The sequence below is a fragment of the Peromyscus californicus genome, unplaced genomic scaffold (assembly GCF_007827085.1).
Source record: "Peromyscus californicus insignis strain IS unplaced genomic scaffold, ASM782708v3 Scaffold_2__1_contigs__length_46816999, whole genome shotgun sequence".
Lineage (NCBI taxonomy): Eukaryota > Metazoa > Chordata > Mammalia > Rodentia > Cricetidae > Peromyscus > Peromyscus californicus.
In genome coordinates this window covers 33,467,211-33,493,240 of record NW_026294540.1, presented here as the reverse complement: position 1 = coordinate 33,493,240, position 26,030 = coordinate 33,467,211, and the positions used below count along the sequence as shown (strand labels likewise).

The 26,030-nt window shown below is 51.5% G+C and overlaps 1 protein-coding gene across 1 annotated transcript in view; it reads right to left on the bottom strand.

Annotated features, from left to right (window-relative positions):
• Mad1l1 (mitotic arrest deficient 1 like 1) overlaps positions 1-26,030 on the bottom strand; it is a 334,799-nt gene that overhangs the window by 256,946 nt on the left and 51,823 nt on the right. The window contains exon 10 of the mRNA XM_052754234.1: positions 9,926-10,012. Within this exon, the coding sequence (XP_052610194.1) occupies positions 9,926-10,012 (87 nt within the window). The remainder of the gene's footprint in view (positions 1-9,925; positions 10,013-26,030) is intronic.

Sequence of the window (26,030 nt, the reverse complement as noted above, 5' to 3'; positions counted from 1 at the left end):
CTCTGGAGGGACTGTATCGCCCCGGGTACCCGTGTTCCTGAATAAAGCCTCTTGCTGTTTGCATCTGACTTGTGGTCTCGGTGTGATCTCTGGGCGAGGGTCTCTCCAGAGGGAAGACTCCAGTCGGGGGTCTTTCAAATGACCGAGTCTTGCACCCCCAGAGTGCCGGTGTGGTGTGGAACCCGTATCCTAACCGTTCTCACCACAGCACCTGTGCCGACTACTCACCAACAACCCTCAAGAACAGGCCTGCTGACACTCTCTCACAAACTGCGAATCAGGAAGGGGCATTAAATCCTCACCTGAGAGCCAGCCCCTCCCTCCTGCCCCCTTTCCCCACCTGCTTATAATTCTGTCCCAGCCACTTGGGGCCTCAGGAGGTGCTAGAGCAGAGAGCATGTGGAAGGTATCTATTGTAACTAAAGCAGGGGCTCTATCTATGCATCCATGGCGACATCATCATCCATGACGGCATGAGACTTTTCAGTGACGTGGCTGTCTAGGGGTCACATATGCTTCTGTAAGAAGCCCTCAACCATGCTCTTATGTAAGGAGGCCAATACACTCACTGGTTCTCATGCCAGGCAGGTGGAGTTGTTACTTTGGCCTGCATCCCTCAGGGGAGCAGACGTCTGTTGGTGTCTCCTCAAGGAAGGTTCACCCAACCACGTGGTACCTGGGAGAATGCTGTACCCAAAGGTGCATGAACCGACAAGGGCGAGAATGAAAGCTGAAGCCAGACAGCAGGAAGGGCACTTGGCAGGCCACGGTGGCTCCACGGCAGATCAGAAGCCAAGCTGCCGTGGTGGGGAAGGGAGAAAGACCCCAGGTCGTGGGGGCAGGTGCAGCATGTCCAACAACACAGAACCCCGGACAGGTCAGCAGGGCAGAAGCAGATGCAGTCAGAGTTCACCCAGCTATGGGACAACAGGGACAATGGCAGTGACTGTCACGACACCTCAGTGATGTTGAACCCAAGGCAGCCAAGGAGGGAGACAGGGAGACTAGTCCAGGCTGTCGGGAAGGGGTTCCAGCGGGGTGCCTCCTGGCTTGGAGAGGATGTGACCAGAGCCCCAGGCCTGTGGGCCTGTCAACGGCTCTGGCTCATCCAGCTACACTGCAGAGGCTTGTGCTGTGGCCAAACTCACTGTAAGACAAGCCAGGCGTGGACCCTGCACTGAGGGGACAAGCAGATGGACATGGACAGAGTTAGGCAGAGGCGAACGTATATTCATTTCAACAAGAATCCTAGCTTTGATGGGTCTGCCAAGCCACCAGGGGAAATAAGACACAAAGCCAAGAGTGCAGCACTAATGTACACCGGGGAGGGAGTGGAAAGGCAGTCCAGAGGAGGTGCACAGACCCTGGACTAAGTCAGCGCAGAAGCAGAGGATACTGGGGTGCTGAGAGCAGCCTGGCAAGGAAGCTACACCCAACCCTAGAGACACAGCACCAGGGAAAGGCTCAGGTGTGGGGACAATATGGCGTGACCTGAGTCATAAAGTGCCCCTCAGACAGCTGTGTGGAAAGCAGATGTCTAGAGGCAAGCGTAGAAAAGAATGACACAGTTTGTCATTTTAGAAAAGGCAGTGACAGAGAGTGCATGGAGGAAAGAAGCACACACTTCAACAGGACCTGAGATAGGGCACAGGCCCGGGCCTAGCAGGATGGTGACGAGGCCATTACAGACGGATCGGAACACAGAAAGCAGGTGGCGGACAGTCTGTCTGGCCAGCCATGCAGCGCCCACCCTGACTGGGTTTTGGAAACAGAAGTGTTTATAACCATACTCGCAGCCTCGGCACTAAACGGAAAGCCAGGGAGCTCGGCCAACAAACTAAGCCTCCCACGGCACCGTAAGGAGCCCAGACAACAGTCAGCTCAGAAACAAGTATTGATACAACCAACCAATCTACTAGTGAAGAAAGCCTAGGATACAAGGGACATGCCCTCCCTATGTCCCAGGAAGGAAAGTACGGGCTCTCTCAGGGTGTTGCTCCCTAGGCCCAAGCCAAGTGTCTAAAGGCACGTGAATCATGACCAGCAGCCCCTAAAGGAACTTGGCCTGGAACCACTGAGGACAGGCATGCGGTCACAGTGAGCAGGTCCCATTGCTTACCTGAAACACAGAGTGGGGGCTGCCATGGCGGACATGTGGAGAGAGCCCACCAGACAGACGCAAGCTGACTCAACTGCTCTGTCAAAGTCCAGTCAGGCTGGAGGAAAGAGCCAAATGGACATCTGAGGCCTGCCTCTGTCCCTGACAAGCTCAGGAGCTACTTCTTGCCAAAACAGTAAATGGCTGAGATGAGCCTAAGACCTGGCAAGGGACATGGCTACGGGAGACAGGCCAGGGCTGGCTGCTGCCGCTCTTCTCCCGCTCACACCATCAACCATAACAAATTCCAGCATCATCTCCATTGTCCTGTATTCGTCCCCAGGCCTCTGACCATCCCCGGCAGTCATCCACCAAAACTCATCTTGCCTGTGGTGCCCGCAGGGAACACTCCAACTCTTAGTGTTCATTCATGTCTTCGGAGCTGTTCACCGTGGCTCCACAAACAAAGATGACCATAAAGATGACTAGAGTGCCTGCCCAGCCCCTTGTTTACCATTCCAGACACCAGTCTGTATCCTTTATGGTCAATCCTTCACCCTCCTGTACACACCCCACCCAAAAGGTGCCATTGCTGTGGACAGCCTAATTAAGGTGTTCAAGGACAAAGTGCTCCTCAGTGGTGGAGCTGAGATCCCAACACAGGCAACCTGAGTTTGCAGCCCGCAGTAACTGCTCACCCCCATCACAGCTCCAGGATGCAGCCTGACACCCCCTTGGAGGCACAAAACATGTCCCTGCATCATTAATCCTGAGCACCTGTCACTGGCTTTGCTGGCCTCTAGACAGCCTGAGAGCGCTATAACTCATGCGGACACCGGCTCACACAGGTGACAAGGCCTCATTATACTACAAGATGCTGTGAGACGGTGGCCTAACTGCTCTAGACAAACAGAGGCAAGAATTATGACTCGGACGCTGAGCTTAACTCGCTCTTGGGAGGCAATGGAGAAAGTCAGGGCACAGCCTTTGTGACACAGATTGGGTGATACCCACCATTCATTTTTGTTTTTGTTTTTGTTTTTGTTTTTTTGAGACAGGGTTTCTCTGTGTAGTTTTGGTGCTTGTCCTGGATCTTGCTCTGTAGACCAGGCTGGCCTTGAACTCACAGAGATCCGCCTGGCTCTGCCTCCCAAGTGGTGGGATTAAAGGCGTGTGCCACCACCGCCCGGCCCACATTCACTGTTTTTTAAGGCCCCTCTGCTAGACAAGTAGGTGTCAGCAAAGACCTGGACCACGGGTACCTCAGACTCAACATGCCTGGCCCCTGAATCCTGACCATGTCTGCAGGCATGGGATGCTCTGCCCAGCAGCAGGAGACCTTCCAGACTACAGCCATAGGTGAGGCCACAGTAAGTGCAGTCTTGGGTCTGAGCAGGCAGCCCACGAAAGCTGGCTGGAAAAAGAATGCCTCGGTCCCAAGAGCTCAGCCTGGCCTGGATGGATGGAGTGAACAAGGCAGAGTGGAGGAGGAAAGCATCCTGTTCACATCACTACACAGCTTGTCTCCAGTGGCCCTGCCTTACATGAGCATCTCACAGGTTCCAGGCTGGACAACTTGAAGTGGTCCAGACAACAGCTGTGTTAGGACCTCCTTGGCAACCTGGGCTCCAACCTCAGCTGTAGCATGGATGCTTGGGAGACTTGACAGGCTGGTTCAGGTTCTATTTCTACTGCCTCCCTGCAGATCCATTGGGGTTCAAATTCACCTCTACAAAATGATTGAGGAATGGGGACTACACCCACCCAGGACAAACTAGACACTGCCTAGGGCATGCTAGGAAGAATATTCCAAACCAGGAAACACCCATGGGCACTAGTTGCTCTCATCACAGATGACAAAAAGGCCCTGCTATCTCTACCATCCCTCTTCCTAGTCAGCAAAAAACCCCACAGAAACCCCCTCAAATCCCTGCACAAGTTTCACCAGGGCACGGGGGCCATCCTGTAAGTCTCTGTCTGCACGATAACCTAATGTGTAGTCAGTGAGCCTCTTGCCTGACACTCAACCACAGCACCTTAACACAACCAACAGGAAGCCGGGAAGTAATGATGGTGATGCAGTAGAGACCTGGGCCCCTGAACTCCTGACTCTAAAGAGCCCCAAGACAGAGTAGAGTGGGTTTTTGGGCAGCCCAATGCAGTGGAGAGTGGACAGAGGACACACTAAAGATCTGCATCCAAACCCCAGACAACCTGCCTGCCCCTTAGCCACAAAACCAGGAGACACATTATCAGCCTTACAGGACAGAAGCAAGGCTGGCCCAGTGAGGAGGGCAGGCTCCTGACACTGTAATCAGATGCCGTTCGAAGGTGCCAAGGATGCACAGGCAGGCCCTGACAGCCCCATCCATATCTATGATGGATGGTACCTGTGAGCTGTGCAGGATGGTGAGAAGGGAAGCAGGCACAGCCTGATGGTTCACAGCTGCCCTGGATGGGAATGTGCAGACCAGCACCTTCCTTGAGGATGCCCTACTGGTACCCACTGGGCAAGCTGCCCTTTGACCACCAAGTAGGAATCTGTCCAACCCTGTGTACATATCATGCACATGGACCCTTCCCATCCAGTCCTCACCAATCAGAGAGCTGCCCAACACCAGGGATGCAGTATCCCAAGAAAGCCCTGCAGAGACATGCTCTCCACTTCAACAGACAACATTCACCTGAGCAGACTCCAGGTCCTCCCCACCTACTGGACAGGACACATCGTCCATCCCTCCCCCTTCAATCCATACATGTCCTGTAACATTCTCCCCAACCTCACTCTCTTCCACCACTCCCCACTCTTATCTTCTGCAACTCAAAAACCCCAGTGCCCTCATAGGAGGAAGTGCAAGCCCAACTTCTGGGCTTTCACCCAAACACCCAGAGAAAAGAGAACAAACAAATTCAGCCCGATGGGATAACACACACACTACCCCAGCACTGGGGAGGCTGAGGAAGCAAGACTAAGCGTCTAAGGCCAACACTGGCTACACAGGAAATTCCAGGGAGGTCCAGATCAGCTTTGAAGACAGAAGGAGACAATGTCTCCAAAAAAAAACAAACAAAAAGTCAATTTCAATATAATGAGTTCAGAACCACACCTAACCAGCTAGGGATCAAGGTCATCCCATCTCAATGGTAAGAGGCACATTCCCTGTCCTGGCAAGTTGAAAATTCTAGGATGAGACCTCATCTGACCTTCCCAGGGGCAGATACTGTCTGTAGTTCAGCCTCCTTCAGTGAGGCCCCTACCACCCTGCACCTCAGGACAGAGCCCTGCTTAGCAGCCTTCCCAGAGGCATGGCTCTGCCCCACACATGCTAGGGCCAGCTGAGGGAACTCCAGCCAACATGCAAAAGGCCAACTCCAGCCACGCCTCCCTGCTCCAAGGAGACAGACCTACAGACACGCACTCTCGGTCTCCAGCATGGGCGCCCACCTGACTTTCTGGCACAGCTGGTGCTGGCAGATGCAGATGACTCGCACAGGGTTGGGGAGGTGCTGTACGCCTGAGTGGATGTCCTCAAGATGGGAGGTGTTGCCATGCTCTTCACAGCAGAAAGATGGGTGTGTGTGTGTGTGTGTGTGTGTGTGTGTGTGTGTGTGTGTGTGTGTGTGTGTGTGTCTTCTAACAGCCAGTGAGCATCCTGTACTTTCCCAACAGCAAAACGGGTGAGGTGTGGGGACCAGAGGGGTGAGGAAGAAAAGATGGGGGATGAAGAGAAAAAGAAGAAAGAAGAACACAGATGGAAAAAAAGGAGGGTGAGAGGAAGAGGGGGAGGGGAAAGTAGGAAGGACTAGAGGGATAAGGAATTAAGGGAGAGGAGGAGGAGGAGGAGTGACAGGAGGGAGAAAGAAAACAGAGCCAACAGTAGCTTATGAAGCTCGGGGCAACGGTGTGATAAAGAACATGTTTAAAGACCACAAAAGAGGAAAACCTCTGTTTGCAAGATCCAGACACGGTCAGTAGCTGGGCTGGAACAGTGGACAAGAATTCAGCATGATGGGAGTATAGGCCACGGTCCCGCACAGTCCGCACGGACCAGAACCACAATCCTGCAGGACATGACCGGAGCTGATGCTGATGGTGTGCTCCTTAGAACTACATGGTACCCAAAAATAAAGACCTCCAGTGTCCTGCCTGTTCCTGTGGAAAGCAGGGCCCACCCTGTGACGCCCATGCAGCACGGGCTGCACCCTGTTCTTAGTTCATTTCAACTGAATCTGCCTAACCATCTTCAAAAGGCCAAGGAAAACAACTGGCCTTGCAGAATCTCCTGGTCCTGGGAACAAAACAGTGGAGACCTGCCCTGTAAGCCAAAGGCTGAATGAAGCACTCAAACTAGGGTCATCCGCCCAACCGCCAAGGCCAGTGCCGCCTCGCCACCTCCCCATCCTGAGGTCTGCTTCCATCTGGAACCTGCATTAAAGGGAAAGGCAGGACCCAGGACCCAGCACACAGTAGGCTGGGAATACAGAGTCTCAGCTTTATCTCCTGAGTGGCCTGAAACATGATACACCAGAGGTCCCGGGGTTGGTAATCACCTGTTATAGAATAGTATTTTAAGGTGTGTTACTTTTGTTTACATTGCATTTGTTTAAAACATCTGATGGTCTCATAAAGAACTATACTACCAATGGCAAGGCACAAGAAGAGATATGTGGGGCTGGCAGGCAGAGAGAATATATAGAAGGAGAAATCTGAGATAAAAGAAGTAGCCAGAGAAAGAAGAGGACATCAGGGGTCAGCCACCCAGCTACACAACTAGCCAGTAAGAGTGAAAGTAAGATTTACAGGAGTAAGAGAACAGAAAAGCCCAGAGGCAAAAGACAGATGTGTTAAGTTAAGGAAAGCTGGCTAATAACAAGCCAAGCTAAGGCTGGACATTTATAAATAAGAATAAGCCTCCGTGTATGATTTATTTGGGAGCTGGGTGGCAGGCCCTCAAAAGAGCAAAAAGAAAAAAACCAACAACTACTCACCCCACCAAAGTGCCAGCTATCTTAATCTAGACCATCCCAGTTTCCAGGCATGGAACTGGGCTGACCTGGACTCCACAGTGACCACTGTATCCCACCTTACTAACAATAGCCCCTGGCCCCAGTCCAACAGTGAGGAACCTAAAATAGCCCTGGAAACCTAGCCCCAAAACCCCACAGCTGTTGCCTCTCCACTTCTCAGCTCAGCAGCTCGGCTCCGCAAGGCTCACAAGCCAGGCAACTGCTTAGCCAGCTTCCTTAGCCAGCTATGAGAAGCCTGCTTCCAGGCTACAGAAGCCACAAACAACAAGGTATCACAGGTCCCACAAGAACCCAGGCACAGAAGGCCAGCACACAGAAACCCAGAAACAACTCATCTTGGAAAAATGTTCCCAGGGAGGCAGAGGCAGTACTGTGGACCGTGCCTCTCCCTGAGATCTGTTAACTAGGGACCATGACATCCTACAGAAGAAAGTGAAATGCCAGGCACACCCACAGGATGCCCTGATGTTACAGCTGTACTGGCTCAGGGAACGCCCCCCCCCCCAGCCCCGCCTGCCCCTGGCATAGGCTGACTCAACCCACATTGGAAAACACAAGCCAGGTATGTTGGGAAGTGTGCCAGTGGGCCCCCCTTCCCCATGGCTCTCAGGCAGACATGAGTCTTACTTTGCCTGGTCACAGCAGCTAACTCCTGGATGGGAGGGAATCGCAGACAGGTTTCCTTCCCTTTAATAGTTCATTCCGTTTCATAGTCAGAGGAAAATGAAGAGGATCACCAGGCAAACGTTCAAGCTTTAATTCCAAATCACTTTTCACGCCCGTTTCATCTGACAGTGGCTTTGAAAGCAAAAGGCAATCTTTATCATGTGAGCTTTCCCAAGTAAATGGATGTGATTATGTTCAACATAACCAGATGCTTCTAGAAGCCAATTTTCAGAGTGACATCAGCACTCAAAATGAGAAACCCTTCCTTCTGGCTAGTAAATGATTAAAACACTGTCTCCAAAAGAGGACAAGGCTATGGCTGGATCATCAACAACAAACAGGCTGGCTCCATGCTCCCCCCAGCCCTGTCCATGCAAGGACCAGTTCATTCAGGGCACTAGAGGCTCTTGCCCTGGTCACTGCACACAGTCCCTCCCTCTGGCTCTGCAGAAGCCCATCCCACTTGCCTCAGGTAGCTCAAGCACACGTGGGATGACCTTGGGCTCACCATGGCAACCCCATCTTCTGGCAGTACAGGATCTAGATAGGCACACAGCTCAGTTTTGGGCACTGAAGGGGATCAGCTGGACTGGGACCACAGAAAAGCCTTCCCTATTCCAGAAAAGACTCAAAGAAGACTATTTTTTGTCTTGGAACATAACACTAAACCTGGGATGGCACCTCAAAGTCACAAGATCAGCTGAGTGGCTAGCCATGGGGCAAATGGGCAAGAGCCCAGGCTAATGTGAAAGAAGACCAAACACATTTGGCTTAGGTCTCTGGTTTCTGGCAGAACCCTAAAACTCTTGGGCTCCACTGGGTGAAAGGCTTATCTGCTAGTATTCTCAACAAGTTCCTTTGCTAATGAGATAGGCTAGTCCAAGCTCACAATGCTCAGGCTGGAACTGGTCACAAAGGGACTAGAAAAGAGAGAGGAAAAGCTCCTAGCCCCAGCCACTGACTTGGAGGCTTGGCTCTGAAATTCTTCCCAGTAGGATTTGGATACTTGGGGGTTGGTGAGTGCATCAGGATGGTGGGAGGGTGGTGTACCTGTAAAAGGCAATGTCCCGACACACACTCTGCTCTGAGCACCCTCCACCCAGTTGCTCCTGGGCTGAATCCGTTAGAAGAAACCAGGAGTCTCAAGGGAGACGCTCTCCTGACTTCTGAGAATCCCCAGGCCTGAGGAAGAGTGGTGGGATGGAAGTGTGGGTGACCTGGGGATCTGACACTTGTGACAACTGACATCTAAGCAGACCCTTAGTGTCAGAGCAGAAGCAAAAAGCACACAGTTGGTGTTGGGCTTGGGAAAGTGGTGTTGGACAAAGCAGGAGGTGTGTGGTGTGGGAGGACAGGCAGCATGGCAGGCCGGGCAGGCCTCAGGGCTGCCCCTGGATGTCCTGCTGGACTGTGGAACAAACGTGCCGACTGCTCATCTCAGGGAAAGGGCACAAGTCAGATGGAATGTCCATGTCTGTGGTCACACAGGTCTGCACACATCATACATGCATCATACACTCAAGGGCCTTTCAGAGTCCACACACTGTCGGGAAGCTGTAAGGCTCCTGATCTAGGCAGGGTCAGGAAGACAGCTTGCGGAGGGGCTCAAGCTGAGACTCACTGCTATGTGGCATGCAGGCAGCATCGACTCCCATGGCACCAATCATGTGAGGCACAGCCATCTCCCAATGCTGACTGTGTGCATGCCGTTTAAATAAGTTCACCTGAAGCACTCATACACGGAAGTGGGTGGAATGAGAGGTATTCAGGCCGCTGAGGGCAATGACCTTCCAAGGGGCTGAGACAGCTCTCAGAAACCCTTGGCTGGTGCTCAAAAAAGAGCTGTTAAGACAAAATCCCAACCCTTCCCCTCTAGCTTTCTCCAATATGCAAGCTAGCCCAAAACATGCATGCACACAAACCTATCATCTGCTTTCCTAAGCAGAGCTACACCCTAAGAATGCCACCATTATGCCCTAAAAAAATTAAGTTCTTCTTGAAAAGTACCCAGCCGCAGGTACTATGTAACAGTAACGGAAAACAGACAGCCACTTCAAGTACACCAGAAGAAAGATACACAGGACTCAAGCTGCCAAGAACACACACACAGCCAGATGCACCCAGATTGGCTACCTGCTGGTGATGGTATTATTCTTCTCCTTCAGGGCGAGCTCTCGCTGCTGCAGCTCAACCACGAACCTGGAAAGGTCCTCCGGAGTCCTAAGGGATAAAAAAGGCACACTCAGTTCCTGCTGTCCCCGGAAATGGACCAAACACCAAAAGCCACACCATCCACTGGCAATTCAGGGAGCTGCATGAGTTCGTCCTGCAGCCCGTGTGCAGACAGAACAGCCAGTGGTCACAGCTGTCATCCAGGTCCAAACACAGCCTACCCACCCTTTCAAAATACACCTTAGGACTATGGAGATCACTCAGTTTGGTAACATACTTCCATACAAGCATGAAGATCCGAACTCAGTTCCCAGAAGCCATATTTAGGGAAAATAAAAACAAGCTGGTGTGTTGGGACAGCAAGATGACTCGGTGGGTAAAAGGCACTTGCCACCAACCCTGAGGACCTGAGTTCAATCCCTGGACTCCACACGGGGAAAGGAACCAATTCCCTCAAGATGTCCTCTGAGCCTCACAAGCACATACACAATCAATTAATTAAACAAAACGGAATTTAAAATATTCAGAATATACAAAGCCAGATGTGCTAGCGCCTGCTCAGTGCTGAGGTTGACATAGGTGTATGCTTAGGGCTCCTTGGCCAGCCTAACCTACTTGGTGAGTCCCAGGCCAATGAGAGACTATCTAAAAGACAAGGTGGATGGCACCAAGGAATAACACCCAAAGTTGACCTCTTATCTCTAAAAGTGTACGCACTTGTGTGCACTACAATTCTCATGAGCAACCCTGGTCAGTCCTGGGTGTAAATGACCTACCCCACGTTGAGTTGAACTCTGACCTTATTACAGCCCTTTACGAGAGGCTGGAGATGCAGCCTAGTGGTAGAGTACTTGCGTAGCAGGCATATGACCCAGGAAAATACATCGAGAACCTCTCCTCATCCCCCTTTCTGCAATACAAGGTCACAAGAAAGCAACCATCTGAAAGGTGGGGGGTGAGCCCTCATCAGCATCCACCTGCAGACCCATGAGAGGTCAGTTCCAGCCCAAAAAGCCCCACCTGTGGGTCTGCTGGCAACCCAGGCAGGCTATAAAGTTTCTCTTGGCAGAAGGGCCAAACAAGGGTGCCAGGAAAAAAGATGCCCATGAAAGAGCCAGGCACAAATTGACTCTACACTTGAACTACACACAGAGAGGGTAAGTAACATGTATATTCTTATAGTCACAGACCGCACCTTGGTGGGAAGCGTGGTTCAGTGAAATTGTGTTTTCCCGCACTGGTGGGGGCAATCAAGATCTCTTCTATGCACTGTGTGAATTTCACAGACTGAGAACTTGTAGTGCATGTATATGTAAGTATAAGTAAAAGCCAAAAAACAAAAAAAACTTAAGAAAATAGGAAAAAAAAAAAGACAAGAAAAGGCCACAATGGAGAAAGTCACCAGAAGTATGCAGCTTAGGGAACAGGACACTTGCCATGTGCTGTCAGTCTGCCACCGGCCCTGGAACTGGGATGAAGGGGGGTTGGTGTGGGGAGGTTGGGATCACAACCCTTAAGAAGCCCTGGGATGCAGGAACCACCCCAGCACTGCATGACCCTCATTGGAAGTGAGGGTGGCAATCGGCCTCCGGCCTGGAGGAGGGCTTTCAAGACCTGTAGAGTCAGAGGGGATTCATCCATACTACAGCCTTCACCTCGTCCCTGACCAGAGCCCATGGATTGTCAGGTGCCAGCTGAGATTTTGTGCTGCAGAAGTCTCCTGACCGGTTTGGTTAAAGCAACTCAGAGATGCTTCCAGGCACTCTAGGGATTAGCAAAGTGCTTTCAACTACAAGGCGTCCCACCGAGTGCCACTGTGGCCTAAAAATACCACTGCCAGTCCGGTCCAGCGAGAGTGACACTCGCACTTCACAACAACAAAGTGGAAGGCACTCAGGGCCTCTGGGGCCTCCAACACATGGGATGACAGGGAAGTGACAGTTCCAACTGCAGTCCAAGCTGTGGCATCTGCTGCCGAACAACCGTGGCTTCAGCTGCGAGGCCTTTCATGGTCTGGCGGGGGGCTCTCGGGGAGAGGTCTCTTTGTTCCGTGAGCAGCTGAACTGTGACACAAACTCAGCTGCAGGCACAGAATGCTGCGGGCCGGAGCCCACTAGTTTATTTCGGAGGCGAAGACAGTTCCAGCCCCAACCGCAGCTATTTTGAGTTCTAATAGCAGGTGCCATGGCTCTCACTGAAGCCATAAGTGCTGGTTTCACAGCGTCTGAAAGACACCCAATCCCGAGGACACCAGTGTCGGGAATGAATGAGGTGGCAGCAGCCACAGACCCAATTAGCAAACACCAGGCCATGAGCTCTCTTCCAAGGTGCCATTCTTTCCAGAGAATAGGAAGCCACAGGGCTGAGACCACGGTCCAAAACTGCAGGGACTGGTCTTCAGCCAGGGCCCAACTGCAAAGGAAGGAGAAGGAGGGAACAGAGCCCTCCACCACCCGCACTGTTCTTGCAAAAAAGTATGCCATGTCCAGAACAGAACACATTAGACAGCAAAAACTTGTACTAAAAGCTGAAAGGATGACAGCCCTCGCTGCTATGGAGACACAGAATCGGTCTTCTCCCAGGACTGATGAGACGCTGCTATCGAGAGTCCAGGACAGGACAACCAAACATCACACACTGAGTCAGCACTGCATGGCAGATGAGCACTGGGCCATGCACTGCAGATCCACGTGCAGTGGCCGTGCCTGCTGCCCACGATCCTAAGGTCACCCAGCAAGAGTCAGAATCTCAAGTCCTGAGGCCACAGCCATTAAGGCTCCAGTAGACACTGGAGAGGCACATCTCCTTCATCTATCTCATCATTAGAGGTGGGAACCGCCCTGTGGCAGCCTGACCATGAAACAGGCAATATCACTCATCCACCTTCCAAAGCTGCCAGTTCCAAGCGTGTAGAGGGTCAGTCCCTCTCCCTGAGGGAGGCAAGGCAGGGCTGGCTGCTGTCTCAGGCACAGAGGTTTGCCACAGCAGCGAAGGACCAACAGGCCCCTGTCACATGACATCCCTCCTCCTTTTTGGAAATGAGGTCACACAGATGGCCTGGCCAGGAGAGGAACAGGAAGGCAGATGCGGTTCCAATTCACAGTCATTACCACACTCCCTCCTCAGGCCCCACATGCCCCTGCTCCGGGTGCTTCTCCTGTCACTTTAGGTGTCTGCTCACTGTCACCTGTCTTCAGCTGGGCTTGCACCAGCCTACGGATCTACAACCTGAAGTCTCATCATCAAGCCCTGCTCTTCACGGGTTCTGTTTGCACCATTATCCTCCCCGGCCCAAAGCAGAGGCTCACACCCCACGTACTGACTCCACCCTGGCCACCAGCCACCTTTCTCCTTCATCAAGTGTCAGGGTCACAAGAGGAACTGACCAGAGATTCTGTCCTGGCTCTTCACTGCAGAGACTCCTAACAGAGAATGGACAAAACCCCATGAGACCTTTCTACATCCTGCCAAGTTCTTAAGTTAAGACACTGGACTAAAAGTTCAGTGTTGCCGGGCGGTGGTGGCGCACGCCTTTAATCCCAGCACTCGGGAGGCAGAGCCAGGTGGATCTCTGTGAGTTCGAGGCCAGTCTGGTCTACAGAACGAGATCCAGGATAGGCACCAAAACTACACAGAGAAACCCTGCCTCAAGATCTCCCCACTGCCACCCCGGGAGAAAAAAAAGGGAAGAGAAGCAAAAAGTGCATAAACTGTGTCATTTGAATAAACCAAAAATTATGCCTGGCTATGTTGGCTTGCATATATACCAAAGGTGTAGGGGACAAAGAAAGGAGGAAGTGAGAAAATAAGCAGGAGCCTTACCACCAAGGTTTCTAAGCTTCTGATGTATTTTTAAATTGCATTTAGTATTAGGGGGTTACGTGGCACAGCACCTGTGTGGAGGTCGGAGGACAACGTGCATGTGTAGGTTCTGCGCTTCCACCATGTGGGTCGCCAGGCTTGGTAGCTGGCGCCTTCACAGGCTGAGCCAGTTCATCGGTCCCTTCTTAAATCTTTTGCGCCGTGGAAATACAATAAATACTAGGTAGTCAATGACTACTTTCAAAGTTTAGCTGGAAACCTCATGAAGCAGGTGCTATCTAAAATCTCTTCAAAAAAAAAAAAAGGAAATGTGTTATTCCCATGACCAATTAACACATGGAAATTCTACTATAACCTTTTATAACCGAGCAATCAGATCATTCCTAAATCAGGTTCAGCTACATATAACCCAAATGACCTGTGTCATAAAAGAGGCCATTACAGAAATATTGGTGAAATCTGGTGTGTGTGTGGTGTGTGGGTATATGTGTGTGAGAGAGAGTGTGTGCACTGTCGTGAGAGTGGGGCTTTCTATCTAAATACACAAGGACTCGATCCCTAAAGTTGGTTAAGAGAGAAATGGAAAATCTATGCACCTAAGTTTTTGTTTGTGCTTTAAATTTGGGAGGAGGTGGAGTGGGACAGAATCTCACAATTTAGCCCTGGCTGTCCTGGAGCTTGCCTGTAGGCCAGGCTGGCCTTGAACTCACAGAGATCAACTGCCTGGGCCTCCCAAGTGCTAAGAGTAAAGGTGTGTGCCATCATACCCAGCTTGTACCCAAGACATTTTAACCTCAAAAGGAAAAAGGATAAAAAAAAATGTGGGCTGAGGAGATGGGTTACTGGGTAAGGCTCTTACTGCACAGGCATGAGGATCTGAGTTCAGATTCCCAGCATGCACCAGCTGGGCACGGTCACACAGACCTGTACCTCCAGCATGGAGGAGGCAGAGACAGAAGGTCCCTGGTGCTCGCTGGCCAGTCAAGGTAGACAAAACAGCAAGCTACACTCAGTGACAGATCCTGCCTCAAACACAGTAAGGTGGACAGCAATTGAGGAAGACACCTGATGTCTACCTGTGGCCTCCATGCCGCCTCACCTGGGCAAACATGCAGAAGCGTGTGACACACACACACACACACACACACACACACACACACACACACACACACACACACCCCATCCTCAAATCTTCATGGAGTCTTATCTGGTATTCCGCACAAACCACACCCAGAAGACACACTCACGACTTCAGGCTTTGTGCCTCAGAGGCGGCCACCCTGCCACCTGACGTTATGTCTTTTGATCTCAGCTGTTTGGTTTTCCTATTCACCAACAACGTTTCCACGATTCCCCTGTGCGCCCTCTGTGGCCTTCAACTCTGCACAGGAATGCCGTCTTCTCCACGCACTGGTTTGGCGAGAGCTTTCCAAGTCTCTCTTCAGTCACAAAGCACATGCCCGTGGCCCCCACAGGCACCTCCTGGGAGTGAGAGCACATGAGCAAGCCCACTGCTGCCTCAGAGTCAGAACAATTCAGGAGTCAAGCCAAGGGAGCTCCCCTGGGGTGAGCATGGGGCAGAGCCAGGGTAAAATGGAGAAGGCCCCATGCCTTCAAAGGCACTGCTCTTTTGGTGAGTTGAGATGGCTACAGAGATGAAAGCCTGATTCTTTTTTATAATAAATAAATAAACAGCCGGGCGGTGGTGGCGCACGCCTTTAATCCCAGCACTTGGGAGGCAGAGGCAGGCGGATTTTTGTGAGTTTGAGGCCAGCCTGGGCTACAGAGAGAGATCCAGGAAAGGCGCAAAGCTACACAGAGAAACCCTGTCTTGAAAAACCAAAATAAATAAATTAATTAATTAATTAATGTAATTAAATTAAAAAATAAATAAATAAACAAACAAACAATTGGGGGGGACCAAGGGTAGGGCCTGTGGAGATGCCTTGGTTCATAAAATGCCAATCTGAAAGCACCAACACCTGATTGGTTTGTTTACACTTATTTATGAGAGTGGCTGGTGTGCGTGCGTGTGTGCATGCATGCATGCGTGTGTGTGCAGGTCAAAGGCACCTTGTGAATTTTTGAAAGTCAGTGCTCTCCTTCCATCATGTGGGTCCCAGATCCAACTCAGGTGACCTCATCAGGCTTGGTGTCAAGCACCTTTACCCACTGTGGCCATCTCACTAACCTGACTGATCCTCAGTCCCCATGTAAAAAGCTAGGGGTGGCAGTTCCTGCCTATAACTCCAAAACTCTGGAAACAGAGACAGGAGGGTCCCTAGAACTCAGTGGCCAGCTAATCTAGCAAATCAGTGAGCACCAGGCTCAGGAAGACACCCTGTCTCAAAAAACAGGGTGGAGAATGATGGAGGAAGACACTGTTGACCTCACAAGCGCGTGCACGCATGCACACACACACACACACACACACACACACACACACACACACACATGCATATACATGTGCAAATAAAAGAAAGAACAGGACAATAATCACAAATGGCCTACTAGGAAGTGACTTGGAGCTACAGTATCTGCCAGAATTTGCCAGAGCTAACTTGGGCTAGCCTAGGCAGCACTAGACAACCCAGAGAGGTCCTTTGGGGCCATGGTCCTTCCAGAGGCTGTGCCCTGCTGTCCACACAAATCCAACCCCAAGCACGGAGCAAGTCCAGACAACAAGAAATACAAACAACAGAAACATGTACATGGGTCTCATTCTGATTTCCAAACAGGAGACTCCAAAGTCATCAGGAGGCTGGGGCGTGGAACTCACAGCTTACACTGGGATGCCAGGCAGAGAGACCGCCTGAGCTGCCCTCACACAGGCCCCATACCCAACCAGCTGACCCCTGCAGACTCAGTGGCCCTCTCTGAATCAATGAGAAGAGAGTGCTTAGTGGAAGGCGTCACTGTGACGCCGCTAAGGACTGCAAGTCAGACAGTCCGTTAAGGACATGCTCAGCTGGACCATACAGAAACTGACAGCACACTTCCAGGTCAGTGAGATGGCTCAGAGGGTAGAGGTGAGTGCCTAAGGACCTAGTGACCCCTGAGACCCGAGTGGTGAAGAGAGAGCCAAGCCCCACGTTGTCCTCACGCCTCCACGTGTCCTGTCCCATATGTGCTCACACAGACACATGAATGCAATTTTAAAATCTGAATTCACACTTCTGTCCCCTTGGCCGTGTCCAGAGCAGACAGGTGCAGTTCCAACATCTTCATGATGTCCCCAAAGTGCTGATGAGAACAGTAGCAAGAGGTGAGAGGACAGGGCATGGTGGACTGGACCTGGGAGCCGGCCAGGATCGAGTTCAGGTCCAGCTAAGCCTTGCTTCCTGATCCGGGAAACAGGGATGACACTACCTGACCTGACTGATGGCCCCAACATCGGGGGCACTGGGCCATCACTAGGCCTTTGTGATCCCTGCTGCTGTGGGGTCCCCCAGGAGAGTGCACAGCACTGTAAACCACCCCACACCACCTCCAGCCATGATGCTGGCCCTGGAGGACACAGGCCTGCCAGCTCCCAATGACAGAACCAGGTGGAACATCACCAAGAGGAAGGCTGTGGGTGGGTAACAGGGGGGAAGGAAACGCTACCACCAAACCAGAGTCAACCCTGAGCACACAGAGGAGGGAGCGTCTGGTTCAGCGCAGCACCTGTGAGGACTTACGGACTGTGTGTCTGGAGCACCCTCCCAGCCTGGGGTGGCAGCACAGCTGGCAGTCGGGAGGCTCAGGCAAGAGGATTGCAACCGAGGTCTATGCCGGCCTGACCCACACCAAGGAAGGCCCTGTCTCCAACAAATCGAGGAGTGCTCCATGTGCAGTCCCATCCTAAGACCTGCAGATACTGTGCCCACAGAGCAGGCGGTGTCCAGAGTCACAGATACTCATTACCTGATGGGCCTGACGATCACCAGGACAAAACCAACATGGAATGTTTCCGTCAGGAGCACAGTGACAGACCAGCAAAGAAAGGGGGCAGGGTGACCAAAGTGACAAGCTGGTCAGGAAGAGCCTCCAGAAGGGCGGCACTGAAGCTAGGACAGTGGCTAGTGGGTAAAGCGACTTCCACTAAGGCCTGATGACTTGAGCTTGACCCGCAAGCACAACGTACTAACCAGACACAGTAGCACACATCTGTAATCCCAGCGTGAATACGACAGTCAGAGACAGAGTATCCCCCAAATCATGCGAGTACAAGTAAAAATGAAATGTCAAAAACAAACTCCTCCTCCAGCACTCAGAAGCTTGCTTCAGGAGAGTCCTGAGTTCCAGGTCAGTCTGGACAGTGAGACCCTGATTCCAAACCCAACACAAGCTGAGGACACGGCCCAGCTGTTCAAGTGCTTGCCTGGCATGCACAAAGCCCTAGGTGTCATCCCCTGCATAAACCAGGTCTGGTAGCACAAAGAGAAGTCTAAGGTCATTTGTAACTATATGTTGAGTTCAAGGCCAGTCTAGACCCCGAGACCCTACCTCAGAAATTTTTTTTGCATGACAACTAACCCTCAGCAGCTCAGGGAAGCCAGACAAGAGTGCGTGCCCGGCCGTGTCAAGCTGGTCCAATGACCAGGTCCACCTGAGGAACTACAGGGGTGTGGGAGAACGGCTCTGCTGAGTGGCTAATGTCCGGTCCCCGTGTAGCAAAATAAACGGCTGGTGGACACGGTGGCTGGAGGCCAGAGCATGGCAGCATGCTTCCTAAGGAACCAAGACAGCCAGAGGCTGCTAGACCGCATGGGCACCAGGACAGCCAGAGGCTGCTAGACCGCATGGGCACCAGGACAGCCAGAGGCTGCTAGACCGCACGGGCACCAGGACGGCCAGAGGCTGCTAGGCCGCGTGGGCACCAGGACGGCCAGAGACTGCTAGGCCGCGTGGGCACCAGGACAGCCAGAGACTGCTAGGCCGCGTGGGCACCAGGACGGCCAGAGACTGCTAGGCCACGTGGGCACCAGGGCCCACTGCTGCCACTTTGAAGTGACCCACTACCCTGCAACTCCCCCACTCCAGCCACCTAACGTCCAAATCTCACTCAGCTGTCCACAGCCAGAAACACAAATGCCTCAGGGAAACAAGTTCCATGGGTCCCCAGACACATGTAAATAAAATGAAGAAATTTCAAATTTCCAGTTGCTGCCTCCCAATTCTTTCTCCCGGCCCGGAAGGATTAAAAGGACTTCAAAGCAGCCTGGGTTCCAATTAAGCCAGTGTGACCACCCCAGGGATGCTGGAATATTCCTCTGATTAACAAGAGGAGCTCTTTGAACTGTTCGCACTAAAAAAAGCTCTCAGAAGCTCTCAAACAAACGCCTCAATTCCTCTCCCGCATCTGTCTGTCGCTCTGGAAGGTCTGATGCTATAAACATCCAGAAATGTGGCCCCAAACAAACTGCAGCGAGGAGCTCAAGCAGAAGCAGGGAGAAAGGAAGAGAAGAAGGGAGAGCCGGGAAGCGCACCTCACACACCTAACGGGTGCACTCCTCACAGTACCCACGCCAGGGCTGGACAGAGTGGGCGGACTGACAGGTCCCTGACCAGACCGGGAGCAAGCAGGTGAGCCATCCTCCCCACAGAGGACCCCGGTGAGGACCCCGGTGAGCTCAGCATGGGAAACCTACCTACGCTGGACGGAGGTGTCTGAGGACAAGAGAGCAGGTGAGACAAGATGTGTCCTGGGCAAGAGACCAGACTTCAGAGACGTTGGGTTATCAACCTGTTCCACTCCTGACAGGACTTTCAATATTAAACAGAAGGGGGGAACCTCCTATAATAAATTTAGAACTCCCGACCCACTCACCTACCTCCCAGGACTTCTCTCAGTGAGAGAAGAGTGAATTAAAAATCAAGTGCACCTGGCTTCCAGGGAAACAATCAAACGCCACGCGAGAACAAAGGACCTGGAAGATGCACAGGCGCAGAGAGGGGCCGTCATTAGTGAGGTGCTGGCTTTGAACTCACCGAGCAGCAAACAGAGGAGAAGGTCTCAGAACTTTGGGGAAGCTAGCACCACATCCATACAGACCTGGGCTGTGGGCCCAGGCCACTCTCTAGCTTGCTGTGTGTAGCCCAAGGCTAGTTACTCGGCCTTTCTGAACCCTGGTTTAATCTACCAGTAAGTGAGAGGAATGGACTAGCAAGGCACATCCTGATTTATGATACTCTCTCCAGAAACAAAAACCACCTCAGAATCTCATCCCTCTGGCCATGAGGGATGAGAAAATAGAAACTTGCATGGAGCTCAGAAGCAAAAATGCAGGACAGCATCCCTACCGCTCAAAGGAAACCCAGGCCAACAGGGACAGGAAGCTTGGCACCTCAGAGACTCTTCTCAGGATGCAGAGAACAAATGGCTGATGGCATGAGGATGAGGTGACACGTTCTAAGGTGTTGGAACTTTAAAAGAAAATTTTTACTACACTTGGGAACTGGGGGTTGCGGGGGGGGGGGGGCGCACGGGGAACACATGGCACAGCATCCACATGGAGGTCAGAGAACAACCTGCAGAAACTGGTTCTTTCCTTCCACTAGGTGGACCCTGAGGATCAAACTCAGGTTGTCAGGCTTGGCAGCAAGCACCTTTACCTGGTGAGCCACCAAATCACCCCTAAGATGTGTTTGAGTGTGTGTGTGTGTGTGTGTGTGTGTGTGTGTGTGTGTGTGTGTGTCTGTGAGTGTGTCTGTGAGTGTGTCTGTGAGTATGAGTGTGTCTGTGTGTACAAGCCCATGTGGATAAATATGCATCCCCTGTATACAGTATACCATGAAGGCCAGAAGCGGGCATCAGATCCTCTATAACTGGAGTAACAGGCAGTTGTGAGCACCATGTGGAGGCTGGGAACTGAAACCATGTCTTGAAGAAAGCACTCTAGCTGGGTGGTGGTGGTGGTGGTGGTGGCGGCGGCGGCGCTCACCTTTAATCCCAGCACTCGGGAGGCAGAGCCAGGCAGATCTCTGTGAGTTTGAGGCCAGCCTGGGCCAGAGTGAGTTCCTGGAAAGGCGCCAAAGCTACACAGAGAAACCCTGTCTCAAAAAAACAAAAACCGGAAAAAAAAAAAAAAAAAAAAAAAAAGGAAGAAGAAAGCACTCTAAACCACTATCTCTCCAGCCTTAGGATGTGCTTTAGGAGACACCCCGAGTGTTTTATAACATGAAGCACAGAAATGGATGGTGGGGAGCTCCTGTAGTCGGCAGCACAAAGAGACGGGACGGAGCTAGAACTAGTTGAGTGGGAGAATGCTTAGCTAGCCTTTGTGAGGCCCTGGGTTCCATCTGTGGTACCACAAAAGGGGGAGGGATGAGCAAAGACCGGCAGAACTTGACTTTGAGCAGAATAATGGCCCCGAGCCGCCCGAGCCCCTCTGACCGATGGAGGTGCTGGAGGCGGCAGAGCTTGAGACAAGCAATAAGGGGCCCTGGGACTCTCAGCAGGAAGTTACAGCTTTGGTGCTAAAGTCCCTTGTCTCCAGAGAACTCTCATGCCTCCTTGTGGAAAGTTTCAACCACACCTCTGTTAAATGCTTCTCAAAGGGGAGACGAAGGGCCAGAGATGTGACTCTGTTGGCAGAGTGCTTACCAAGCATGCACCAGCACCAAGCTTGGTCCCAAACATGGAAAAAAGTTTTCTGTTTTGCAAGCCAAGCATTGTGGTGTATGTGATGTCTATAATCCCAGCACTCAAGAGGCTGAAGGAGGAGGGCAGCCAACTCAAGGCCAGCCTAAGCTACATAACAAGTCATGCAGGCCTAAACTGCAAAGCAAAACTGTTTGAAAAAGAAAACAGAGCTCAGAGGATGCTACCACCTTCACAGGAAGGGCAGCCACTTGTGTAGGTGCCAGCCTGGGGCGGATGCCATTGGGTCACCTGGTGGAGTCAGCAGGACCCAGTTCAAGCTTGGATGGGTTCCTGCCACAGCCTCTGTGAGAAGTCAGTAAGCACAAGACCCTGAGTTTGAACCCTTAGCACCCATGTAAAAGGCCAAGTGTAGCCATGCATGCCTTTAACCCCGGCATGCAGCAGAAACAGGAGGGTGATAGGGTCTTGTTGGTGCCCCCAGCCTAGCTCCAGACTCAGTGAGAGAGCCAACTAGTGACACCAGGGAAGACACACCTCAACTGAGGAATTATCTGTTAGACTGGCCTGTAGGGGACACGGGACACTGTCTGAGTGGTGACTGGTGTGGGAGGCCCCAGTCCACAGTGGGTAGTGCCATCCCTGGGTGGGTGGTCCTGAGACAAGAAAGCAGAAGACAAGCTGATGAAGCTCTGAAAGCAAACAGGTGAGCAGCACTTCTCCACGGTATGCTTCAGTTCCTGCTTCCACATGCTTCCACACGCTTGCCCTCACTTCACTCCATAACAGACTGACCTGTGAGCCAGTAAACTCTTTCCGCCCCAAAGGGGTTTGGGCTGTGATGTTTATCACAACAGAAAGCAAGCTAGAACAGACCCTATCACTAGAGAACAAAGGAGAGAATGATAGAACGGGTCCCCCAGCATCCTCCTCTGGACACACACACACACACACACACACACACACACACACACACACAAACCAAACACAGAGGCATGCATATACACATGTACTTATGCATGCAAGCATGCACATACATATACAATACATGCATGCACACACAGGCATGCATGTACACACAAACACATATACACAGGCATGCATATATGCTGTGGGAATGACATTCTGTATGCTGTGAATATGTGTTGCTCTGGTTGGTTGATAAATAAAACGCTCACTGGCCAGTAGCCAAGCAGGAAGTATAGGCAGGGGGAGCAGACAAGTGGAATTCTGGGAAAAGGAAGGGCTGAGTCAGGAGTCACCAGCCAGACACAGAGGAAGCAAGATGACAAGGCAGAACTGAGAAAAGGTACCAAGCCACGTGGCTAAACATAAATAAGAATTATGGGTTATATTAAGTGTAAGAGCTAGTCAGTAATAAGCCTGAGCAAATAGCCATATAGTTCATAATTAATATAAGCTTCTGAGTGATTATTTTATATGCAGCTACGGGACTGCGGGTGAGAGATTTGTCCCGACCGTGGGCAGGACATAGGGAAACTTCCGACTACACACATAATACTTCACAAGCATATGCTACACACAAAAGAGAGAGAGAGAGAGAGAGAGAGAGAGAGAGAGAGAGAGAGAGAGAGAGAGAGAGAGAGAGAGAGAGCTATAGGCTTAGCCTTTGTGTACCATGGCACTTGCTCCTACAGTCAGGGCACTGAGCCCTTTAGGAGGAGGACCTGACCTCAAAAACACGAACAGAGAGAGCTAAGATTTTTTTTTTTCTGTAAGCTCCAGAATTTGCTGGTCCTGTTGTAGAACACTGTCCTCTGGGCAAAACCATTACCACCTTCATCAGAATAGCTGTGATGAAGCTGGGCAGTGGTGGCCCACGCCTTTAATCCCAGCACTTGGAAGAGGCAAGCAGTGAGTTCAAGGCCAGTCTGGTCTACAAACAAGAGTTCTAGGACAACCAGGGCTGTTACACAGAGAAACCTTGTCTCAAAACACAAAACAAACAAGTAAATCACACAACAGAATAGCTGTGATAACCTACTAGCGATCCCCACCTGAGCTCCACCTACCCCAGCTGTACATGTTGCACATGGTCACGGGGTCTCAGGAGTGGCAGCATCTCCAGGGTGTGTGGGTGTGACTGAAAGGGGGACTCCATCCCGGAAGCTATAGCAAGTTTTTATTCACGCTAGGGTGAGACTTTCCAGTGATGTAGATCCCTTGGGGTCCCCTATACTGTATGTGACCCCTTCCTCACGTTCCTCACGTTCCTCACGTTCTGTTAGTAAGCCCAATGGGCTTTGGGGGACTCATACTTTGGTCTGTCTTCAGCGCCCTAGCTGGAAGGATGGGACTACAAAGATGCTTATTTACCTCTCCCAGAACAAGCTCACAAACAACTCCAGCCTCCCAGACACTCAACTGCTGTAGCTAAGTCATAAATCACAGCATAGTGCCACAAGGAAAACCCGTATCGGAAACTCTCAACCACTGGGTGGGGACTGTCAGCCCCTTTAGCCACAAATGTCCTTCAGTGGGGGAAAGATTCTTGCTATTGCTCCATAATGATGTCCTTCCGCCCACATCGTCACTGTATGTGTTTATCATGGTCCTCACAGACCTGTCCTCCAGTCTGATTCTCTTTCTCATCTGGTCCTTGTTCTCTTCAGAACTGCTCGACCTTCCCAACCTTCCCCAGTTTTTCCATATCTGCTCAGTTCCTTTCCCTGAGCTCCTCTGGTTCACTGAGCACTCTTCTGTCCAAGAATTCCTCTCTTGTCTCAGTTTCTTTTCTCTGGGAAGACCCAGGAGAAGGTGTTGCTTCTGAAGTCCCCCCTTGCATAGTTCCCATCTCCGCCAAGCTCCTTTCTCTCTGCTTGGTCAACGTCTTCAGCAGCGTGGCACTCATTTCCCTGTTGCTCCAGCTTCATTCCTGAGGCTGTGATAAAACACCCCGACAAAAGCACTGCAGGAAGGAACGGGTTAGCCCCCTGACAATTCCAGGTTAAGATCCGCTACTGAAGGGAAGGCAAGGCAGGAACTGAAGGCCTCACACCCACAGTCAAGAGCAGAGAGATTAAACACCGGATCCCAGCTGTCTGCTTGCTTGCTCTCAGTTAGCATTCTCCTCTCTAAACTATTCAGGATCCCCTGCCTAGAGAATGGTGCCACCCACAATGGGCTGGGCCTTCCTACATCAATTAACAATGAAGACAGCCCCCCGAGACATGCCCACAGTCTAGCCTGCTCTAGGTGACTCTCCTCCCAGGTGATTAGTCAAGCTGACAGTTCACACACTTGGAGATGGAGTGAGGCAGTAGACAGCACAGTCGTCCTGGCAGAGGAGCTGAAAGGCCCTAGTTACAGCACTGTAGTAGACTCCTTCTCCACACAGCCAGGGGCTCCAGAAGAGGCGCTTTCATTTCCTCAGTGGAGACAGCTTGCCAGCCAGAATCAGTGCCAAGTGGGACAGAGACTAGTAACCTCAGCAAAAGCCATGCACAAGTTCACCTCGTCACGTACCCTGGCACCAACCACAGGGGCTGGAGGCTCCACCCTCTGCCTGGTACCATCTCTCTGCCATGCTGAGCGTACAGCAACCCCACTGTTACATTGGAGGCTCCAGGGCTGTGCTGCCCTTACAAGCTCACAGCGTCTGTTACAAATCACTCTTATTTACCTTGTTCACAGCTCACCCCGAGGTGTATGACCAGAGCTCCTAAGCTCGGTGAAAGCCATGCAGCATAAATCGAGCTGGCTCTTGGCTTTCGCCTCTCCCAAATTAGCATTCGGTTCTCTTGAGTCAGCGAAGTCCATCATCAACTCTCCCTATAAACCAGCTTCTCTCTGTCCCTCATCACATGAGCCTTCCCTTCTGAGACAAACTCTCATCAATGTGGAAATTGAGTGTCAGGAAGACAAAAAGACATACTCAGTAAATACTCTCACACATACACACACACACACACACACACACACACACACACACACACACACACACACACACACACACGTTTATATCATTGCTCTCCATCTTCACCTGGTAAGCTTACATTTGACACCTTTATCAGTTTCCATATCCCCAAACTACCTCTAAAAAAACAGCCTGGTAAAGTGAGTAGCATTTCACTGGTAAGCCACCTAGTTTATGACTGCTCGGTTGACACTGGAATGGTAGCAACTTGGGAATTCCTCCAGCAAGGTTAGGTCAGATCCCGCCTCCAACATCCTGGTCCTCCCAGTCCTGACCTAACCTCAAAGTCATCTGGAAAGCTTGCAAAAAATAACACAAGGGGGCTGGGGAAATGGCTCAGTCTGTAAAGTGCTTGTCTTCCAGGCATGAGGACCCAAGTTTGATTCCCCGAGAATCCACATTAAAAAGCTAGGCATGAGGGCTGGAGAAATGACGCCATGGTTAAGAGCACCGGCTGCTTTTCTAAGGCCCAGGTTCTGTTCCCAGCACCCACATGGTGGCTCATAACCATGTGTAACTCCAAGTCCAGGGGATCCGATGCCCTCTTCTGTCCTCCTTCAACATAGGATGTACACATGCTGCATACACAAACATGTGGGCAAAACACCCACACACATAACAGAACACAAAACTAAACAACAATGAATACTGAAGAAGAAGAAAAAGCTAGACATAGTAGCACATTCTTGTGATTCCAGCATTAGAGAGACAGAGACAGACAT